The 19,715-nt window shown below is 38.6% G+C and overlaps 4 protein-coding genes and 1 pseudogene across 5 annotated transcripts; 4 read left to right on the forward strand and 1 right to left on the reverse strand.

Moving 5' to 3' along the window:
- Positions 1-2,978: 2,978 nt before the first annotated feature.
- Positions 2,979-3,362, forward strand: LOC148768299 (putative carboxylesterase 9 pseudogene; annotated as a pseudogene).
- Positions 3,363-3,577: 215 nt separating this feature from the next.
- On the forward strand, positions 3,578-5,461 carry LOC105974791 (protein JINGUBANG). The gene has a single exon (XM_012999949.2). It carries the CDS (start codon positions 3,819-3,821, stop codon positions 5,229-5,231), a length of 1,413 nt encoding a protein of 470 aa, XP_012855403.2. The 5' UTR covers positions 3,578-3,818; the 3' UTR covers positions 5,232-5,461.
- Positions 5,462-8,158: 2,697 nt separating this feature from the next.
- Positions 8,159-10,974, forward strand: LOC148768300 (uncharacterized). Its single transcript, XM_088822626.1, has 2 exons — positions 8,159-9,611; positions 9,699-10,974. The coding sequence occupies exons 1-2, from the start codon at positions 8,267-8,269 to the stop codon at positions 10,916-10,918; spliced, it is 2,565 nt and encodes an 854-aa protein (XP_088678752.1). The 5' UTR covers positions 8,159-8,266; the 3' UTR covers positions 10,919-10,974.
- Positions 10,975-11,857: 883 nt separating this feature from the next.
- XLG1 (extra-large G-protein 1) lies at positions 11,858-16,709 on the forward strand. Its single transcript, XM_012997398.2, has 8 exons — positions 11,858-13,803; positions 13,910-14,047; positions 14,147-14,251; positions 14,342-14,527; positions 14,881-15,058; positions 15,132-15,373; positions 15,482-15,645; positions 15,858-16,709. Exons 1-8 carry the CDS (start codon positions 12,493-12,495, stop codon positions 16,435-16,437), a joined length of 2,904 nt encoding a protein of 967 aa, XP_012852852.2. The 5' UTR covers positions 11,858-12,492; the 3' UTR covers positions 16,438-16,709.
- A 209-nt stretch (positions 16,710-16,918) lies between these two features.
- LOC105972444 (strychnine-10-hydroxylase-like) lies at positions 16,919-19,634 on the reverse strand. 2 transcript variants are annotated; one of them, XM_088821586.1, is made up of 3 exons: positions 19,134-19,634; positions 17,703-19,056; positions 16,919-17,606 (listed from the first exon to the last, which is right to left on the reverse strand). In XM_088821586.1, exons 2-3 carry the CDS (start codon positions 18,663-18,665, stop codon positions 16,974-16,976), a joined length of 1,596 nt encoding a protein of 531 aa, XP_088677712.1. In that variant the 5' UTR covers positions 18,666-19,056; positions 19,134-19,634; the 3' UTR covers positions 16,919-16,973. The 2 variants fall into 2 exon arrangements, with proteins under 2 accessions (XP_088677712.1, XP_012852863.2); XM_012997409.2 differs by having other exon boundaries at positions 17,703-19,634.
- Between the last annotated feature and the right edge of the window lie 81 nt (positions 19,635-19,715).

Raw genomic sequence — 19,715 nt, forward strand, 5'->3', positions numbered from 1 at the left:
ATTAGTAATGGGTGCATCTAATTTCAGTCGATTCGAGCATTGATTTGAAATTCGTGGGTTGGTTCTTCGTTCACAATTTTCGACCTGTATATGTCGATTTTTGATGAATTTTCGACAACTTGATGTCGAAAATTCATCAAAAATCGACATATAGTTGTCGAAAAATGTGAATGAAATGGGATTTTTGATAATTCGACAGATAGCTGTCGAAATTTGGATGAGTTTTCGACAGCTAACTGTCGAATATTCAACCAATTTTCGACAGCTACCTGTCAAATTAGATCTGTGTAAATTTTTTTTTATTTTTTTTTTTCGACGCATAAGTGTCGAAAATATGGGTAATTTTCGACACTTAGGTGTCGAAAATTGTATCAAAATTCGACACTTAGGTGTCGAAACTTAATAAAATATGAATTGTTATGTTTTCGACACATACATGTCGAAAAATAAGGGTATTTTCGACCTGTATGTGTCGAAAATACATGGCGAGTTTAAAAAAAAAAAAAAAATCAAAATCGATGTTTTAGCTCAAAAAATACATGAATATATACTTGAATGGGTTCTCATTGCTCGTAAACTACCATTCTATTGTTATTTGACGCCATTTTGCAAGTTGTGTAAGGTTTTGATTTCTTTTGTTTTGAGGTTTTTTAGGAGGGTTTTTGGGGAGGAAGAAGAAGGAGGTGGAGGAGGTGGAGGAGGTGAGGGGTTTGTGAGTGAGGAGATAAATATTTTTTTTAGGTTTTTGATTATTTGGTATTTAAGAAAGAAAAATAGTATTTGTAATATTTTTTGGTTTTAATTTTCATTAAGGGCATTAAAGTAATTTACAATTAATTATTTATTTTTTATTTTTTTGGTATTCAAGTAAGCAAAAGTTAGTATTTGAAATAGTGATCCCCTTTAATGAACGCTTCGTATAATAGGAAATACAATATTGCATTTATTCATTAATGAATATACTTTGAAAAATCGGAGATATGCTAAAGTATTTGGAATAGTTATTTTGAATGTGACCATGTGCTAATTAATACATACTCCATTAGTATTGTGTGTGTGTGTGTGTATATATATATATATATATATATATATATATATATATATATATATATATATATATGTGTGTGTGTGTGATTATATTCATATTATAAATTTCACGGAAGAATTATCAGAAAATCGTAGTTTTGATAATTTACCCTGAAAAATCTTTTATTTTTTTACTCATAAAATTGATAGTAATGAAAATGTGGAATTAACAATAGCTACTTGATCAAGTCAAAATCCTTGATCTGCTCAATTTATATTTGTCTAAATAGGATTTGCAACTCAATGTTTTTTTTTTGGTAGTTTATATTTGCAGCCTATGAGCAATAATGCATGTATTGTTAACTTGCATGAATTTGTGGGCTTTGTATTCATAGGGGAAAGTCGAACTTCAATTATACCTTCAGTTCAGTTTCATCCGTCAAATCACTCGTATAGAAATATCATCGGAACCTGAATTTCATTTCAATATCATTTAAAATGTCTTGACAATTTATTAACTGCATGTGACAAAAGTAACAAGAATTGACAATGATAAAACGCGCATTAAATGTTGCCATACCACTAGCGACTCGAGTGCTCGTTGCTCGTCAGTCCTTCACCCATCTACTCGTTGCTCGCTTGTTTATCTCTTCTCGCGCACATTTTTTTTATGGATTTTGCCTTACTTTTATGGTGGGCCGAAATGTTGAAATGGATTACCCTGAATTTCAATTTTCAATCAATCAATCTTTTCCGAAATATTAGTAAATAATTAAAAAAAGTCAAATCAATGGATAATCACAAACCATATTTAGTGGATCCGTAGATGGCAGAAAAAAGCCCAGCCCAACATGTATACAACACAATATACTATGGTATCCAAATCACTAAATACACGAGATACCGATTTCCGATTCAAAAATAAATTTCATTTTCTTTTCGAAAATTACACTTACAGTATCAAACTATCAACATTATTAAATATTATTTTTCCCGAAAATTCCAACTTTTTGGAATAAGTTCTTTTTAAATTTCAATTTCCGATTTTTTCAATATTTTTTAATGAACTAAAAAAAGGAGTTAGTTAATTAAATAAATAAATAAAAAATTAACCGAAAGGTTAAGCAAAATTGAGAAAGGGGTGTTATCTAGAGATAAAATTAGAAAGTTGCCCCCATCACATTTATAGTTATAGTAGTTGCCACATTTCATTTCAAAATTAAAGGGTTTGACAAATTAAATTAAAGGGGCTCTTTGAGAAAACCCCCTCATTATTATTTTTAATTGAGGGAGGCCCAAAATATTTTAGTCCATTTGAGAAAAGTCCACACCCATTTTCAGCCATTATGCTTTCCAGCTTTGTCCCCATCCGCCACATCATCACTGGGTCACGCTCAGCAATTTTTTTTTTTTTTTTTTTTTTTTCCGTTTTTTTTTCTTAATCGACTATGAAGCATAGTCGATTAAGCCTTAATCGACTATGCTTCATAGTCGATTAAGGAAATTATTTAATTATTTAATTTTTTTTTGTTTTTTTAATTTTTTTTTCTATATCAGGTGTATTAATCGACTATGATGAAGCATAGTCGATTAAGAATCTGCTACTAAACATAACAAATTACAACTGCGAAAAAATGCAAAATCAACTATATTTTAGAAAGAAAAAAATATATACAAACGTTATAAATGATTTATACAATTGAAACAATAAACAAGAAATCCAAAAAAAAATAAAAAAAACTGGAGTCGATCAACCCTAATCGAATACCAGAACATAGTCGATTAGCTTAATCGACTATGAACATGTACATAGTCGATTTAGGTTTAAGTTCCATATATATGGTTAAAGATTTAAGTTGACACAGCCCACTATAACTAATTAAAGCCTCATAAAAATCGTAATATAAAACGACGTCGGATTACTCTTCTTCCACGCCGGCGGCTGGATCCAGATGACCATCTCCGACGCCTTGAACCACGAGACCTGCAACCGCCTCTCCGTCGACGTCTCCGCCATCGTCGTCTCCGTCGAGTTCCGGATCGCGCCGAAGAGCCGCCTCCCATCGCAGTACGACGACGCGATGGACGCCGTCCTGTGGGTGAAGAGCCAGGCCGCCGACCGCGGCGACAAGTGGATCCGCGACCACGGCGACCTAGATCGGTGCTACCTGTACGGCGTGAGCTGCGGCGCCAACATCGTGTTCAACACCGCGCTCCGGATGATGGAGATGAAGCCGCCGCCGATGAGAGTCGCCGGAGTCGTCCTGAACCAGCCGTTCTTCGGAGGGAAGAAGCGGACGAAGAGCGAGCTTTCTCCTGTTGAGATTTCTCGCTAATTTGTGTGTGTGTGTGTGTTTTTATGTGTGCGAGAGAAAGAGGAGAGAGAGAGAAAGAGAGAGAAGAGATAAGAGTGAGAGGGTGGTTTGGGAATTATTAAATAATATTTGGGTAGAATATTAGGTAAGGGGGTTTTCTCTAATTATTTTTGGGAGGGGGTTTTTCTTAACTCATTTACCTAGATGAGGGGGTATTGCTAATTATCCCTAAATTAAATTATATATATATATAGTTTGCATGAAAACGACTCTCTGCCAACATCTTCATGGCCGTACCTTTTTCTCTTTACTTAACCAGATTAATTCCATATCAGCCGCACCTTTCCTTTTTTTCCTTTCCCTCTCTCTCTCTCTCTCTCTCTTCTTTCTCTCTCATCATTTTCATAATACAATCTTCCTTTTTTCCATTGCACAATAACTGCTTTTTTTTTTATTATAATTATAATTATTAATCAGATGAAGAATTCAAGAACAGGAAGCTACGATCACACGGCGAAAGATTCCAAACAGAAATTCGGAAACATGCTGCAGCACTCCGCCGATCAGGAGGAATATTCCTTTCGCCTGAGCAGCACGTCGGAAGCCATCCCGGCATCCCACGACGACAGGCCGCCGCCTCCGACATCCGACGCGGGCTCCACCTGCAGCGGCACCCCGTGGGACCAATCGCCGCCGTTTTCTAACCCGTCGTCCTGGGACGGGGTCTCCGCCTCCCCGCTGTCCAAATCGCCTTGGTCGTCCCACGTGGCGCCGGAATCCTCGTACGCTTACACCGGCCTGATGGGGTCCCTCGTCCGCGAAGAAGGCCACATATACTCGTTGGCCGCCTCCGGCGATTTGCTGTACACGGGTTCGGATAGCAAGAATATCCGGGTCTGGAAAAACCAGAAGGAATTCTCCGGGTTCAAATCGAATTCCGGGTTGGTGAAGGCAATCATTATCGCCGGCGAACGTATCTTCTCCGGGCACCAGGACGGGAAAATCCGGGTCTGGAAGGTGTCGGGCAAGGATCCGAGCGTCCACAAACGGGTCGGGACCCTACCCACTTTCAAAGCCAAGATCAAAAGCTCGTTCAACCCGGAAACAATCTGGATCAAACACGTGGACGCGATTTCTTCGCTCAGCCTGAGCGAGGACAAATCTCTGTTGTATTCGGCCTCGTGGGACAAGACGATCAAAATCTGGCGGGTATCCGATTCGAAATGCTTAGAATCGATCAGCGCGCACGACGACGCCGTGAACTCCGTCGTGGCCGGGTTCGACGGGCTGGTGTTCACCGGCTCCGCCGACGGGAGCGTGAAGGCGTGGCGGAGGGAGATGCAGGGGAAGGGGACGAAGCACTTCTTCTCGCAGACGCTGCTCAAGCAGGAGTGCGCGGTGACGTCACTCGCCGTCGACCCCTCCGCCACGGTCCTCTACTCCGGCTCGTCGGACGGCCTGGTCAACTTCTGGGAGCGCGACAAGTTCCTCTCCCACGGCGGCGTGCTGAGGGGCCACAAGCTGGCGGTTCTGTGCATCGCCACCGCCGGGAACCTGGTGCTGAGCGGGTCCGCCGACACGAACATCTGCGTGTGGAGGAGGGTGGAGAGAGACCACGTCTGCTTCTCGATACTCACCGGCCACGGCGGTCCGGTGAAGTGCCTCGCCGTGGAAGACGACAATAGCGGCGGCGAGGGGCAGTTCATGGTGTACAGCGGCAGCCTCGACAAGTCGGTGAAGATATGGAGAGTCTCCGGACAGGCGGCGGCGGCAATGCCGCCACCACCGCCGCAGGAAAATCACGGCTCGGCTCCGGCGATTCCGTCGGCTCTTAGCTTCTCATCAAATAAGGGTAGCAGTAGGATGACACAAAGTAGAAGAAAACACTGAAGATAATTAAAAATTTAATTAATTACCCAGCTGCATAATTAAGTTACATTAATTAATTAATTAGTACTCCGTAATTAAGAAATTAATTAATGTGAGTTACGTTAGTTAATCAGTTCATTATTATCATTTACCTGTAAATACATGCATACCGTGTTACGTTGTTGTATTTGTATTGTTAATAATCTGGTTGAATTATATACGATGATTTTGCAAGGAAAATAGTATCTTAAATTAATTTATTAAGTTTAATAACATGGTTCATACATATTTGATTAATTGGATTATTAATAGGGAAGAAAATAATAATATAACGTAACCTAATGACTTTGGTGTGAAATGAGACTGAATTAAGTATGAACGTGAGAAATTAATGTAAAGACAATATAGTATTTTTCATGCATTAATTGAGGTATTATTCACATGACGTTTAATTTGACCCATGATGCCATTTTCTCCATTGATTTTTTGACATCTAGACTTTTGGATGTAGCTTTTTAGATCAGCAATTAATGTTAAAATAGTCAAATCATAAAAGAAAATTAAAAATTAAATAAATAAACCAAGTGGATGGATTATCTCATAAACTATAATTTATCAACCAATTCAAGAAAAAAAAAAAAAAAAACCATATACATATTTTTTGTAAAAAACGTCAAACTAGTGTGGAAATTGGAACGGGTATTTTTTTTTATTTACATTGGTTTTAATATGAGTATTATTTCCGAACTTTAACCAATGTTTTGCATTTCAAATGACAAGAATTTCGATTATCAATTTCTTTCTCAACAGAATTCCATTTTTTTTCTTTTCGAAAGTATTTATTTCAACTCGATTCTTCCGATTTCTACCCCTACATTTCCAAATTACCCATTTTCAGACATGGCCATAGGATTACTATGTATATAGGCCCTCGTTTGGTTGGTATAATTAATCGTGACTAATTAAATATTTCATTAATTGGTTCGATAATTTTGACACCATCTTGCCATTTTGGATTTTTAAAAAATAAGAATTTAAACTTGATAATATACCTCTAAAGAAAAAAATAAACTCTCAAATTATTTATCACTTTATATTTTCAATAAAACATTAAATTCATTGTTTTTCAATTTCGTTATTTATCAGTACTAGTTAGTTGGTAAATAATTATGTACAATGGTAAATTAGTGATTTTCTACGTTTTTTTACCACAATTTATGCAAAACATCGTATATATAACGGGATGGAGTGAGTATTAATTTTCTATACATATTTGGCAATTAAACGAGGCCTAACTAGAGTAACATTAAAACAAGTGGAAGCTACGGCTCATTGTGTGCAATTATTATATAACAACCTTTTACAGATGGCCTAACTATTTTTGCAATAATAATAATAATAATAATAATAATAATAATAATAATAATAATAATAATAATAATAATAATAATAATAATAATAATAATAATAATTTAAAAGCAAGAAAAATCGGTATGTATAATTTGACAATATATATGAGAGACTAATTGACTTGTCAAATATTTTTCAGGCATGTTAATTAGTTTAGAAGAAGCCAATGTTCTTCTTTATGGGGGAAAAAACCAGATAAGCAAATTACACACTATATTATTTTCAGTTATTAACGACCACTTTGTCTGCTCAGGCCGCCATATATCATTTTCAAGCTAACTTATTATTAATTAATTAAGACACCAAACTAAACTAATGTTAGAGTTTTTTTACTCAATTACTTGAAAAAAACGAATAAATTTATATTGATATTAAGAAAAATAATTATGTAATATTACGTAATTACCATTCCGAGTTCCGACTCAATTTAATTTTATTTTTTTCAAATTTATTAATTAGTTTCTCCTTAACTGATGTAACGTTTGTATTCTAAAATGATAACTGATATAAATAAAATAAATTCAAAAAGTGACAAATATTTAAAGCAACAATTGCACAAGCCCATAGCCCAATACTCAAATTTGGATCAGAATACAAGCCCATATCCCAATCGCACAAGCCCATAGCCCACCCACAAAGAGGGAACCCGACCCGGGACAATCATCCGGATTTTGTATTTTTAAATTGCAAATATTTTAGTTTTATATATTTTGTTCTTAAATGTTATCGTGGATGCTAAGGCCTCGTTTTGTTGGTGATGTGGCCTATATGGTCGGTCCCAAGATAAAGAGATAGGCCTATAGTGAGAGAAGCCCAAGTGATCTACAAAAAGAAGTCGGACAAGGGTTTTTCGACGTCAGGATTCGTCTGGTCTTATTAATCAAAATTGTGGAGAAATAATATACGCGTATTTTTAGTTTGTGCAACAAGAGTAAGGTATATTTAGTATACCGGTCGCGAGCTCTCCTTTGGTCTCTGGTCATATTCACACCTGGAGTGTGATGTAATTACTTCGAGTGACATGTTTGTCTCTTGAGGGCGAGTTGATCCGTTCTTTCCGATCTGGGTTAGTTCAAACGGGGAGGGCTCGATGACGTTATCGCCGCCTTTTAAATGTCGAGTCAGCTTCTCCTGATCCATAGCTACGCTACATGGACTAGGGGTAAAATTCATTTTCATCCCTAAGGTTTGTACTCAACTTCAAATTAGTCCCTGAGGTTTGATTTAGCTTCAATTTCGTCCTTCAGCCCTTATTTCACCGCCAAATCTCAATGGAAATTCATAAATTCCAAGAATAACCTTTACCCTTCACCAAAAATTTCCTTAAGATACCAAACCACTCTCGACAAAACACCCCCAAATCACAAAACCTAGCCTCTGCGGCAAAGTCTTCAAAAAAAAAAAAAAAACTTTGATCTCACTTTTTTTTGCCCTCAAAATTTGTTTGTTTCCTTCACTACCATCTCCACACCTCTCTCTGTTAAAACTACAAGGTAACGTTTGTGTATTTTTTAGTTTCAATTGTCAATTTCTGCTTGTTTTTGTGTAATTTTTTTTTCAATTTCTTGCACATAACTGTTGTTTTAGCCATTAATATGGATGAGTTTCGATTAATTCGTTTTTTAAACATGGTTTGTGTTTAGGGGATGCGGTTCAATCTTGAAATCAACTATTTGGCAGATAAGTATGTTTTGAAAGATTTGGACAGTGGTGGCTATGACTACTTATCATTGTTAAATGATGTTTGCGGAACTGCAACTGGCTCTAAAACACGATGGTTGAGTGAAGTGGTAGCAGTGGAAGGTGTAATGCCTGACTCAGGAGATACATTCTTAATAACCACTGATGAACACATAGAAACTCTAATTGCTACCTATCTTTGTATAGGGGTAGAGGATGTTTGTGTTAAGTTAAACTTAAGTGCACCATTATCTGTTGAAGTTGGAATATGTCAAGAAATGGCTGATAGCTCGCATATTATCCAAGTATATCAATCTGAAGATTTGATTCCAACCAAAATAGTGCTAGGTAAAGAATCAGATGAAGAAGGGATCATAGAAATTGAAGAAATTGTTGAATGGAGTGATTCTGAAAATGATGGACTTGGTATGGATGACGATTTGAGTGATTACAACTCAGATAGAGACCAAGAAGTTTTCTACAGTGATGATGAAGATTTGGAAGATTATGAAGACATTCAAGCAAGGGTTCCAGTAGAATCTTTAAGTGATGCCATGGAAGGGGAATACTTTGAGTTAAGCAGTGATAAAAATGGGAATAAAATAGTAGAGTTAAAGGAGGGGCACATATTTGATAGTGTTGAGGATTTGAAAGAAATACTTTGCAGATATACAATTCAAGAAGGCGTCAAATTGAAGAAACTAAAAAATGATAAAGTGAGGCTCACTGTTGTATGTAACACTGATAAGAATTGTTCATGGCGATTACATGCATCAACATATGGTGATGGAGTAACTTTCAAGATAAAAAGCTTGAAAGGAGTTCATACTTGTGTCAGAAATTTGAAAGAAAGTGGAGCAACAGCTAAATGGATTGCAAATGAATTTAAAGAAGAATATAAGATCAATCCAAATAAATCCATTGAGGAGCTCGACAATTCTTTAAGGAAAAAATTTGGAGTTCATGCTAGTGGAAGTAAATTGTTCAGGGCAAGACAAATCGCAATGAAAGAAGCATTGGGAGATCATGAAGATAGCTATGCTAACATTCCTAGATATATTGTTGCACTCAAGGAATCAAATCCCGGAGCTTTTGTGAAGTTGAAGTGTGATGGCTTAGATATTAGCAATCCAAATTGTACTCCAAAATTTGAAAGAATTTTTATAAGTTTTGAAGCACAATACGAAGGCTATATCAAAGGTTGCAGGCCTTTTATTGGAGTAGATGGTTGTTTTTTGAAAGGGCCATACAAAGGCGAATTGTTTACGGCAGTTACTTTAGACGCTAACTCTGGAATCTTTCCTATAGCAGGTATTTTTGTTTCAATTTTGATATATATTTTCATATATTTATAAATGTAATTTATTTTGATTTTGTAATTTTGTTTTTCAATTTCAGTTATGATTTGTGAAGGGGAAAATGAAGACAGTTGGAGCTACTTTTTCGATTGCCTCAAAACTTATATGCAAGATGAGAGAGTTATCACTTTTATGAGTGATAGACAGAAAGGATTGAAGAAGGCAGTCAAGTCAAATTTTCCGGTCATAAGACAGAGATACTGTGCAAGACATTTGTACGCAAATTTCAGAGCAAAATTTCCAGGTCCTAAGATGAGAAAGCTTTTCTGGATTGCGGTTAATGCATGTACCGAAGAAGATTTTGAAGGTGCAATGGACTCAATGAAACAAGCTGATGTTGCAGCATATAAGTGGTTGATGGAAACATGTAAAGAACATCCAAGTACTTGGTCAAAGCATGGATTTGATACAGTTACAAAAGTTGATCATGTTACAAATAACATGACAGAGTCTTTCAATGGATGGATGGGAAAAATGAGACAAAGGCCAATTATATCAATGCTGGAATGGTATAGGACAAAGGTGATGAAAAGATTTTTCACAAGGTATCAAAAAGCTTTAGGTTGGCAAACTAAATTACCACCAAATGTGAATGCAAAAGTAGAAAAAAATCAGAGACATGGAAGGAAACTATTGGCAATACCTTCTTCTGAGTTCTTATTTGAAGTGAATGATGACAAAAAGTATGTTGTCAATCTAAGGGAGAAGACTTGTCAATGCAATGAGTGGCAAGTGTGTGGAGTGCCCTGTAAACATGCAATGAGCTGCATTTTGTACATGAGGTATGATCCAGTGGAGTATGTCAGTCCATATTTGACTAGAGAAACATATTTGAGGACCTACAATGGAATGATAAATGCTGTGTCTGATGAATCTAAATGGCTAACGAATACCCAGTTTCCTCCATTGAAGCCTCCTCTGCACAAAAGAAAGAATAGAGTTTTCAAACAAGGCAGGCTGCAAACTAATAGAAGAAGGGAACCTAATGAGGCTCCTAAAGTGCATAAAAGATCTATTCATGTGACTTGTAAAATATGCAATGAAGTTGGGCATAACAAGAGGACTTGCATGAAGAGAGGTGCTGGTGATAGAGTAATCCAAGAGTTGAGCCAATCCAGTAGAGGGCAGGTATTGTTTATATTGATTTTATATATTTTAGTTTATATTATTTATTCTCATATTTTTTTTCTTCTAATTTGCAGAATGTTGGCTCATAATTTGCAAATGTACAGTGACACAAATTCTCAATCAAGGATTTAGATGACTCTCTTTAAGGTTTTTGAGTTAATTTTGTTTAAGAATTGACAAGTATTTTGAACTAGACTTTTGCTTAATTAATATTTTTGAAATGATCTCTGTTGTTTAAGAAACCTAGTTGTTTTGAAAAGCATTACTTGAATCTGAATATCAATTATTTTTGGCTAGCTTTCCATTATTTTTGTTGATTGTAATGCTTGGATTTTGTGATGAATGCATACTAAATATTTTTTTAATTGTTTGGGTTCATATTATATAGAAATTGAGATATTTTTCCAGCAACATTTTTTCTCTCAACAACTAGTTTTTCCATGAGTGCAACTGTCATTTTTTGTTGGAGGGCAGAGTAGGTATTTCTTTTTTTTTTCTTCCAATTTGGCGGTGAAATAAGGTGAATTGTGGGTTGGAAGGACGAAATTGAAGCTAAATTAAACCTCAGGGACTAATTTGAAGTTGAGGGCAAACCTCAGGGATGAAAATGAATTTTACCCCATGGACTAGTGAACTATGCGAGGTTAAACCTAGACTTTTTTTTTATAGAATTTTATTGTTTGGGCTTTTGAGACAATGAGTCCATATCATTTGGAGAGATCAATTATAACTAACTCAACAATTAAAATTTATTTAATATTTAATCGATTCACTAATATTATTTTATCATGGTTTACCTTATTTTTACCAAAACTATAAGATAGACTTGCATAAACCAAATGGGGCTTAAATATATTAATTAAATCGTAGGATTTCAACTTATATCTAATGATGAATAAACTTATTTGAAAATGATTTTTTGTGAGATATACTATTTGTAAATGAATAAAACAATAAAATAAAATAATAATAAAAAACTCGGATGATGAACCATCAAATCGGAACTTGGTTGGCTCTCAAATCCTATTGTCTTTATCCGTTTTAAAAAAACCATTTGTCCAAAACCAACGTATTCCAAAAAGGAAAAGACAAAAATACCCCTACACCTCCCCTAAAACCAGACACTGCCGACTTGCTCACATCACCGCCCCACCACCATACCGTCACCCACACACAGTCACAGAGCTTTCATCTCTTCTTCTCTTTCCATCAAATAAACAAATCTTTCTTTCTTTCTTTTTCAATTTTTTTCTAATAATAAAAATATAGAAAACTGCAATTTAAAAAAAAAAAAACCCAAAGAAACAAAAAAAAAAAAAAAAGATGCCCAACTCCAAACAGTGCCCACCACCATTTCTTTCACTTTCCCTTTCCCAATACCTTTTGCCCTCTTTGTATTTTCTTCCACACTTTTCTCCTTGCCCTTAGTCTCTCAATTCGAAGATTTCCCCCAAATTTTTTAGTTCAATTTCATCTCCGGCGGACCTAAAAATACCTTCCGTGCAGCTAAAGTTTGTTTCTTTTTACTCCCACAGCCCCACTCAACAACAAAACCCATGTTCTTTCCGTTGCCCTGTTTTTGCTTCACCCGAGATTCGCGTTTCCCGTGAGATTCTCGCACCTATGCGAAGTGGGTTTGTTGAAAGGTTTTCAATTTTCAAGTTTTCAGTGTCCAAAGGTGTATTGATTTTTTGAGAAGGAGGGATATGTCGCTCGAGGTTGCGGCTGCCGTCGAAGATGCGGTCGAATATTCCTTCGCTATGGAATATCACGGCCCGCCGATAACCCGCGAGCTGCCCCGGGCCGTACCCATCTACGTGGATCGAATTCCGGTGGCTGCAGTTGTTTCTCCGCTCCAGTTTTCGGGCAGCAATTTTTCGCTGCCCGTTGCCCAGCCGATATCCTCCGGTGACATAATCAGCAAAAAGCCGCCGAGGAATTTGAAACTGACCTCCTCCTCCGCCGAGTTACTCACCGTTTCGCCGACATCAGTGATTGCGTTCGAGTCTCGGAACAACGAGGTTAGTGAGGGTTCTTACAGTAAAGAGCTAGGTTTAGGGACCGAAACTAGCGTTTCGCCTAGCTCGGTTAACAATGAATTGGGGGAAAGAGAACCCCAAAATTGCCACAGTACTGATATTTGCCCTTCCGGTGAGTTAAGTAGCGATTTCGATTGCAGTAATCGTAGCGAAAACAGAGCGAAAAATCAAGAGCATTCGTGCGAGTTTGTCGATGGGGTTGGTAGTTCGGGGGCTTTGTTATGCTCTTCGGACAGCTTTGAAAAGTCGGGTGACTTCTCTGGTAGTTTGCCGCACTCTATTCTATCAAGTGGGTTTAAAGAGAGCCTAGATTTCAACGAGTCGAACCGAATGGATTGGGACTCTAACGAGTCAGTCTTGAGCGCGGATTATCTTTCCTCCTCGAGGGTTTCTTCGCGTAAGTTCGGAGAAGCAAATCAAGAATCCGGCCGCGATGCGAGGCGGGCACCGATGGTGACATTCTGCGATATCGAGTCGGACGATGAAATTACTAACGAGGAGTTTAGTCGGTCTGAATCCGAGGTTGTTAGAGCTAATAATAAGAGAGAGCCTGCGGTTAAGGTAAGAAAAGGGGCGTGTTATCGGTGCTTGAAAGGTAATAGATTCACCGAAAAAGAGGTGTGCATGGTTTGCGACGCCAAGTACTGCACTAATTGCGTGCTTAGGGCAATGGGGTCCATGCCCGAGGGTAGAAAATGCGTGACTTGCATTGGATACTCAATCGACGAGTCGAAGCGGTGCTATTTGGGGAAATGTTCTAGAATGCTTAAGCGATTGCTTAATGATTTGGAAGTTCGGCAAATTATGAAGGCTGAGAAATTGTGTGAAGTGAATCAATTGCCTTCCGAGTATATTGTTGTGAACGGTAGCCCTCTTTATCAAGAGGAGCTTATTATGCTGCAAAGCTGCCCTAATCCACCGAAGAAGTTGAAACCGGGAAATTATTGGTACGACAAAGTATCTGGTCTTTGGGGAAAGGTGAGTGTCAATTAGCGTAATTCTTGATTTTTTCTTTTTCTTTTTTTTTTTTTTTTTTTTTTTTTGCGTTGGTTTTAGCTGTTGTTTAATGAGGTAAATTTTACAGGAGGGGCAAAAGCCTGCACAAATTATTAGCCCCCATCTCAATGTTGGGGGTCCTATTAAGGCGGATGCTAGTAACGGGAACACACAAGTTTTTATAAATGGTCGCGAGATTACAAAAGTGGAATTGCGTATGTTAAAGGTTCGCATTTCGGTTGCACTTGACATTCTTTAGACAATTATTCTGTTGGCATTTTTTTTTTCGGATATGAAACTAGTGCTTTGGTTTTGGTTTTATTAGTTAGCGGGAGTTCAGTGTGCTGGGAATCCACATTTTTGGGTTAACGAAGATGGTTCTTACCAAGAGGAAGGGCAGAAAAATACGAAAGGCTATATCTGGGGCAAGGTTCGACTTCTGTAAAAAAAATTCGTCACTTACTTGCGCTCTTAGTCTTTACTTTGTTTCACTATCTTAATTGGTGTTACCTTTTTTCAGGCTGGGACGAAGCTACTTTGTGCTGTACTTTCTCTACCGGTTCCTTCGAAATCATCTCATCTTTGCGGTGAGCAAGTAACTAGCATGGCTAATCGATCCATGCCCGATTATTTTGAACATAGAGCAATTCAGAAGCTTCTGTTGATTGGATACACTGGTTCGGGGACAAGTACCATATTTAAACAGGTAAAGCTTTTTTAACAGATATTTATTGGACTTTGAACCGTAAAAAACTTATCATAACTAGATCGAGAACCTGTATATTTCATTAGGAATGTAAATCATAATGCGTGTTTCTGTTTGTTTGGAATGTTTTGAATTGCTTTTCTTGCTCATCATTTGTTCGGTTTTTGAGCTTACTCAATCACACATTAATTGCAATTCCGAAGCATTTGTATTTCTAAATAGTCTGAATTTTGTGTTATCTTGTGATTAATTGCCGAGCAAGTCTTGTTTTGAGTCAAATGCTTGTTCCGGTTGTTGTTTATCCTTTCTGCGGTGTTTGTGATTATAATAAACTCTATTTTTTCTTGGATTAGGCTAAAATTTTGTACAAAGACACGCCTTTCTCCGAAGATGAGCGCGAACACATTAAATTAGTGATCCAGAGCCATGTGTATACTTATATCGGAATCCTTCTCGAGGGTCGTGAGCGTTTTGAAGAAGAAAGTTTGATTGGATCGAGGCAAAGTCAGTGTGACGGTTCAACTCTTGCAGGTACATATTTCATCTGAAATCTGAATCTGTGTTTTTTTTTTAAATAATGTGACACGTTTTTGTTTTATGGCAGGGCATGTTGATGGGAAAAGTGAAGACACTATTTATTCGATTTGTCCAAGATTGAAGGCATTTTCGGACTGGCTACTTAAAATAATGGCATCTGGTACTCTCGAAGCAATATTCCCTGCCGCCAGTCGAGAATATGCCCCACTGGTGGAGGAGTTGTGGGGCAACACAGCTTTTCAGGCGACTTACAAGCGGAGAAGTGAATTGGAAACACTGCCCACTATAGCCAGTTATTTCCTCGAGCGGGTAAAGATGATGACCGTCCAAATCACGTGCCTTTGACTAATTAAATTTAATTAGTGATCATTTGACTAATTTAATTTAATTATGATTTTTTTTTCCGCCACTCTACAGGCTGTTCAGATATTGAAACCGGATTATAAACCGTCTGATCTTGATATCCTTTACGCCGAACACGTTACTTCATCAAACGGCCTTTCGTGTGTTGACTTTTCGTTCCCTGAGTCAGCATATGACGATGATACTGACAGTGCTGATCTGCACGATTCCCAACTTAGGTATTGTTGTGAACTGTGTGTATGTGTGTGTGTGTGTATTATCTATGGGAAAAAGAAGGTTCTATGGCTAAAACAGTACTTAAATAGAAACGGAGGGAGTACAAGTTAAATTATGTACTCCCTCCATTCCATATTAAGTGCTGTTTAACGTAAATTTATCCGTACAAATTTCTCTCTTATTTACTTACAACTCCGTTTCATTTGATTCGCAGATTCCAGCTGATCAGATTACAGGCAAAAGGTTTCGGAGAAAACAACTGCAAGTGGCTCCAAATGTTCGAAGACGTTCGAATCGTAATCTTCTGCGTCTCTCTAAACGACTACGACCAGTTCGCATTTGACGCCGACGGAAACTCGGTCAACAAGATGATGTTGACCAAGAAATTCTTTGAGAACATGGTGACTCACCCAACCTTTGACCAGATTGACTTCCTAGTGCTACTAAACAAATTCGACTCGTTCGAGGAAAAAATCGAGCAAGTGCCTTTGAGCCGGTGCGACTGGTTCGAAGATTTCCGACCGGTGGTGAGCCGCAACCGGGCCCACGCCACCGGTAGTGCGAACCATCCGACCATGGGTCAGTTAGGGTTTCATTACGTTGCTGTGAAGTTCAAAAGGCTGTACGAAATGCTTACGGGGAGAAAGCTGTATGTATCTTTGGTGAAGGGGTTGGAGCCTAATAGTGTAGATGGAGCGCTCAAGTACGCTAGGGAGATTTTGAATTGGGAGGAGGAGAGGCCTAATTTTAGCTTGAGCGAGTATTCGGTTTATAGCACTGAGACGAGTTTGTAGGAGGGTTTTTCTTCGCCGTTTGTACAGAAATTTGCGTGTGAATTAGAAAGAAAGAAAGAAGGGTAAGTTAGATTTCGATTGTAATGTGTTCTTGTTGGTCGATCGAAAAGTCGGAGATGCCATTTGAGAATTGTAGATGTTTGTTTGTTTGTTTGTTTGTTTGTTTAGGTGAGTTTTTCTTTTATGCATTCTTGGTAGATAGTTTACTACAAGCTGTAAAATTATTCCAGAAATGAAAGCTACTGGCAATGTTATGTATGTTTCAGGCACAATTCGAGTTTTCAGAATCCGGAAAGTGCTATATGTCGTTTCAATTTTACTTCGTACTGACCAATCTTTGTATCGAATTTGGCTAAACGTAAAACACCAAATTTGTAGTCCTTTGAATTAGCTTTCTAATCTAACTTGAATTAGCTAAATTGAACGTCGTGTGAGAGAGTTATGCATGAATGAACGAACACTGCACCGACAACATCACCAGTAAAATCAAAACGACATTTAACAGTTCATATAATTCATAAATAGACGGTCCACAATCAGAAATCAAAAATCTCGGGACCGACACGGGGAGTAAGATAAACCTCGAGAGGGGTCGCCTTCAAATTCGTAAGCCCTTGACTCTCCGTCATATCTATCTCTTTATCATCATCGATTCTGGTCAACTCGTAGCAATGCAACAAGCTAGCCAAAGTCAAATGCACCATCTGAAGAGCCAGAGAAGTTCCGGGACACGACCGCCTTCCAGAACCGAAAGGTATGAGCTCGAAATTCTGCCCCCTCACATCGATTTCCGCATGGCCCGTCAAAAACCTCTCGGGCCTGAACTCAAGTGGCTCGGGCCATAGCTTTTCGTCTCGATGGATTTTCCAGATATTCACCATCAAACGTGTGCCTGCGCGTACATTGTACCCGGGCGAGATTGTGCAGTCCTCCATTGCGGAATGGAGGCCGATAACCGGAGCTGGTGGGTACAACCTTAGTGTTTCTTTAACCACTGCTTGTAGGTATACTAGGTTCTTTAAGTCCGATTCTTCGACATGTCTGTTCTTCGGAATGCAAGTGTCGATTTCGTCTCGAGCTTTCTTTAACACGAGTGGATTGTTTAGGAGAAGCGATAGGACCCACGTGAGCGCCACCATTACAGTATCGTTTGCCGCCAAGATTAAGTTCTGCCACGAGGAAGAAGAAACCATTGATTTAACTTGCGCGAATTGCGAAAAAAAATAAATTCAAGAATCAAGAAATGATTTTTCTTTTTTTATTACCAGGCAAGTGGCTTTGGTGATGGTGTCAGCATCGAAATCAGGCAAATCAGCACCGTCCGTTATGGTGAGCATGACATCCATGAAATCGTGATCGGATCTGATCTCCTCCTCCCCTGAGATGCTCTGCCGCCGCCTTTCTTTATGCTCCACCAGCCACTCTCCGATGAGGACATCGAGTTCTTTTGCTATTCTCCTCATGGATTTCTCATGCCCTTGCAAGTCGAACCACCGGAAAATCGGTATCGCATCCGACAGAACAAACACACCGAAGAACCGAAAGAAATCGGTCATCAATTTCTGCTGGCTTCTTGCCTTTTCGTCCTCACAATCCGAGCGAGCCCCAACGAATCTCTTCCCACCGACCATCCGAACCGCTGCATTAAGCGTAAGGTCACCGAACCACTGCTTCATATCGATTTTAAGGCCTTGTTTGGCATCTACGCACAACTCGTAAATCTCCTTCAGCGAAGTTTTCACCTCGGAAGCTCGTATGTGACTCAGCATGCCGATCCGACGGTGGGAGAGAAGCTCGAGGGTGACGATCTTCCGCATCTCGCGCCAGTAGGGCCCGTATGGCGCGAACCCGAACATGGCGAAGTCGAAGGTCAGCAGCTTCGTGGCGGTTGTTGCGGGCCGGTCAGAGAAGGCCTTGTCATGGGTGGTGAAGCACTCCTTCGCCATCTCCCAGCTGCTCACGACCAGAGTTTCTTGGGGCCCGAGTTTAACGGTAAAGGCCGGCCCGTATTTGTCGGCCATGGATGCTAGTGTTTTGTGGAAGAGCTGCTTGCTACCGAACAAGTGGAGGTGGCCGATGATCGGGAGGGCCCCACCTGCCCGAGGTACCTGATTCTTGTTCTTTGTACCATAGTTCGGTTTATAGAGACAATTATAAGAACATACAAACAGGATTAACGCGCAGATGCTTGATACTACAGTTAAGAGTGCTTGGACGAAAGAATCCATCGGAAAGGCTAACGAGAGAGAAGAGTGGATGGATATGATTGAAGTCTGCAACAATCAGACAGATTTATAGTCATAAAATAGAAAAAAAAAACTTAAAAAAATTAAAATAAGCAGCTGTACTTTGTGGACCTTTGAAGATGCAAATAATTTTTCAAATTGCAGTCACAAATAATATACAATTTAATCAACATGACGACGTCACCGATTGCGACATGTTCGTTAAAACTTATTAAAGAATTAGCAAACGAGAAAAAAAAAATAAAAAAAATCGGTATACAGACATTGAACCAAACCAGAGTATTCTAATAAAAAGCCTCCGGAGGTTTCTTGGATTAAATAAAGATGCCATGAAACCTCGATCAATTACGACTCGTGCATCGGTCGGCACACTCTGCAACGAACGTAAAATGTAATAATAAAATTAATCACTGTTTTTTTTTTTTTTTTCATTTTTGATTAATTACTTACCAACAGGAACTTATAAGAAACATAGGACGGGCGCATGACAGAAACGAAGAACGGGTTTTCGAAAGTGCCACTGTTATTCGACGTGAAATCTAATGCTTTCCGATAGGCGATGCATCATTTCTCCATTTCAAGTGTCCAGCATTCGTCTGCAAATACATCATTTCGTCGAAAAAAAATCTACGATCGTTTCGAATTGGGGATGAAGCTCAATCGATATTCAAGGTTGCATTTTTCCCTAACCGATTTCCTCGGTGGAGAGCTATCTGAGATTTCGATTGTTTCATCACAATCATCATCGAACGGTGGATATTCAATCTCAGAAGCAGTTGCATTGAAAATGACAAATCCGAACTAGGATTCACCATTGTATTCAAACATCATGAAATACCCAAATCCTGATGAGAAACGCTCTTTGAATCCACGCCATCAGACTGAACCAATTCCACCTCCAAACCCGACCCGTTTGGGAACCTTCAGCGAAACCCGATCCCAGCAGAGTTTTAAGTCATTTTTCTTTACATGTCAATCTGCTATAAAGAACTTGCATTGATTGAAGTTCAGTTATGTTTGCAAGATAACAGA

Source organism: Erythranthe guttata, chromosome 8 (genome assembly GCF_056151865.1).
Source record: "Erythranthe guttata isolate IM_541 chromosome 8, IM_541, whole genome shotgun sequence".
In the NCBI taxonomy this organism is placed as follows: Eukaryota; Viridiplantae; Streptophyta; class Magnoliopsida; order Lamiales; family Phrymaceae; genus Erythranthe; species Erythranthe guttata.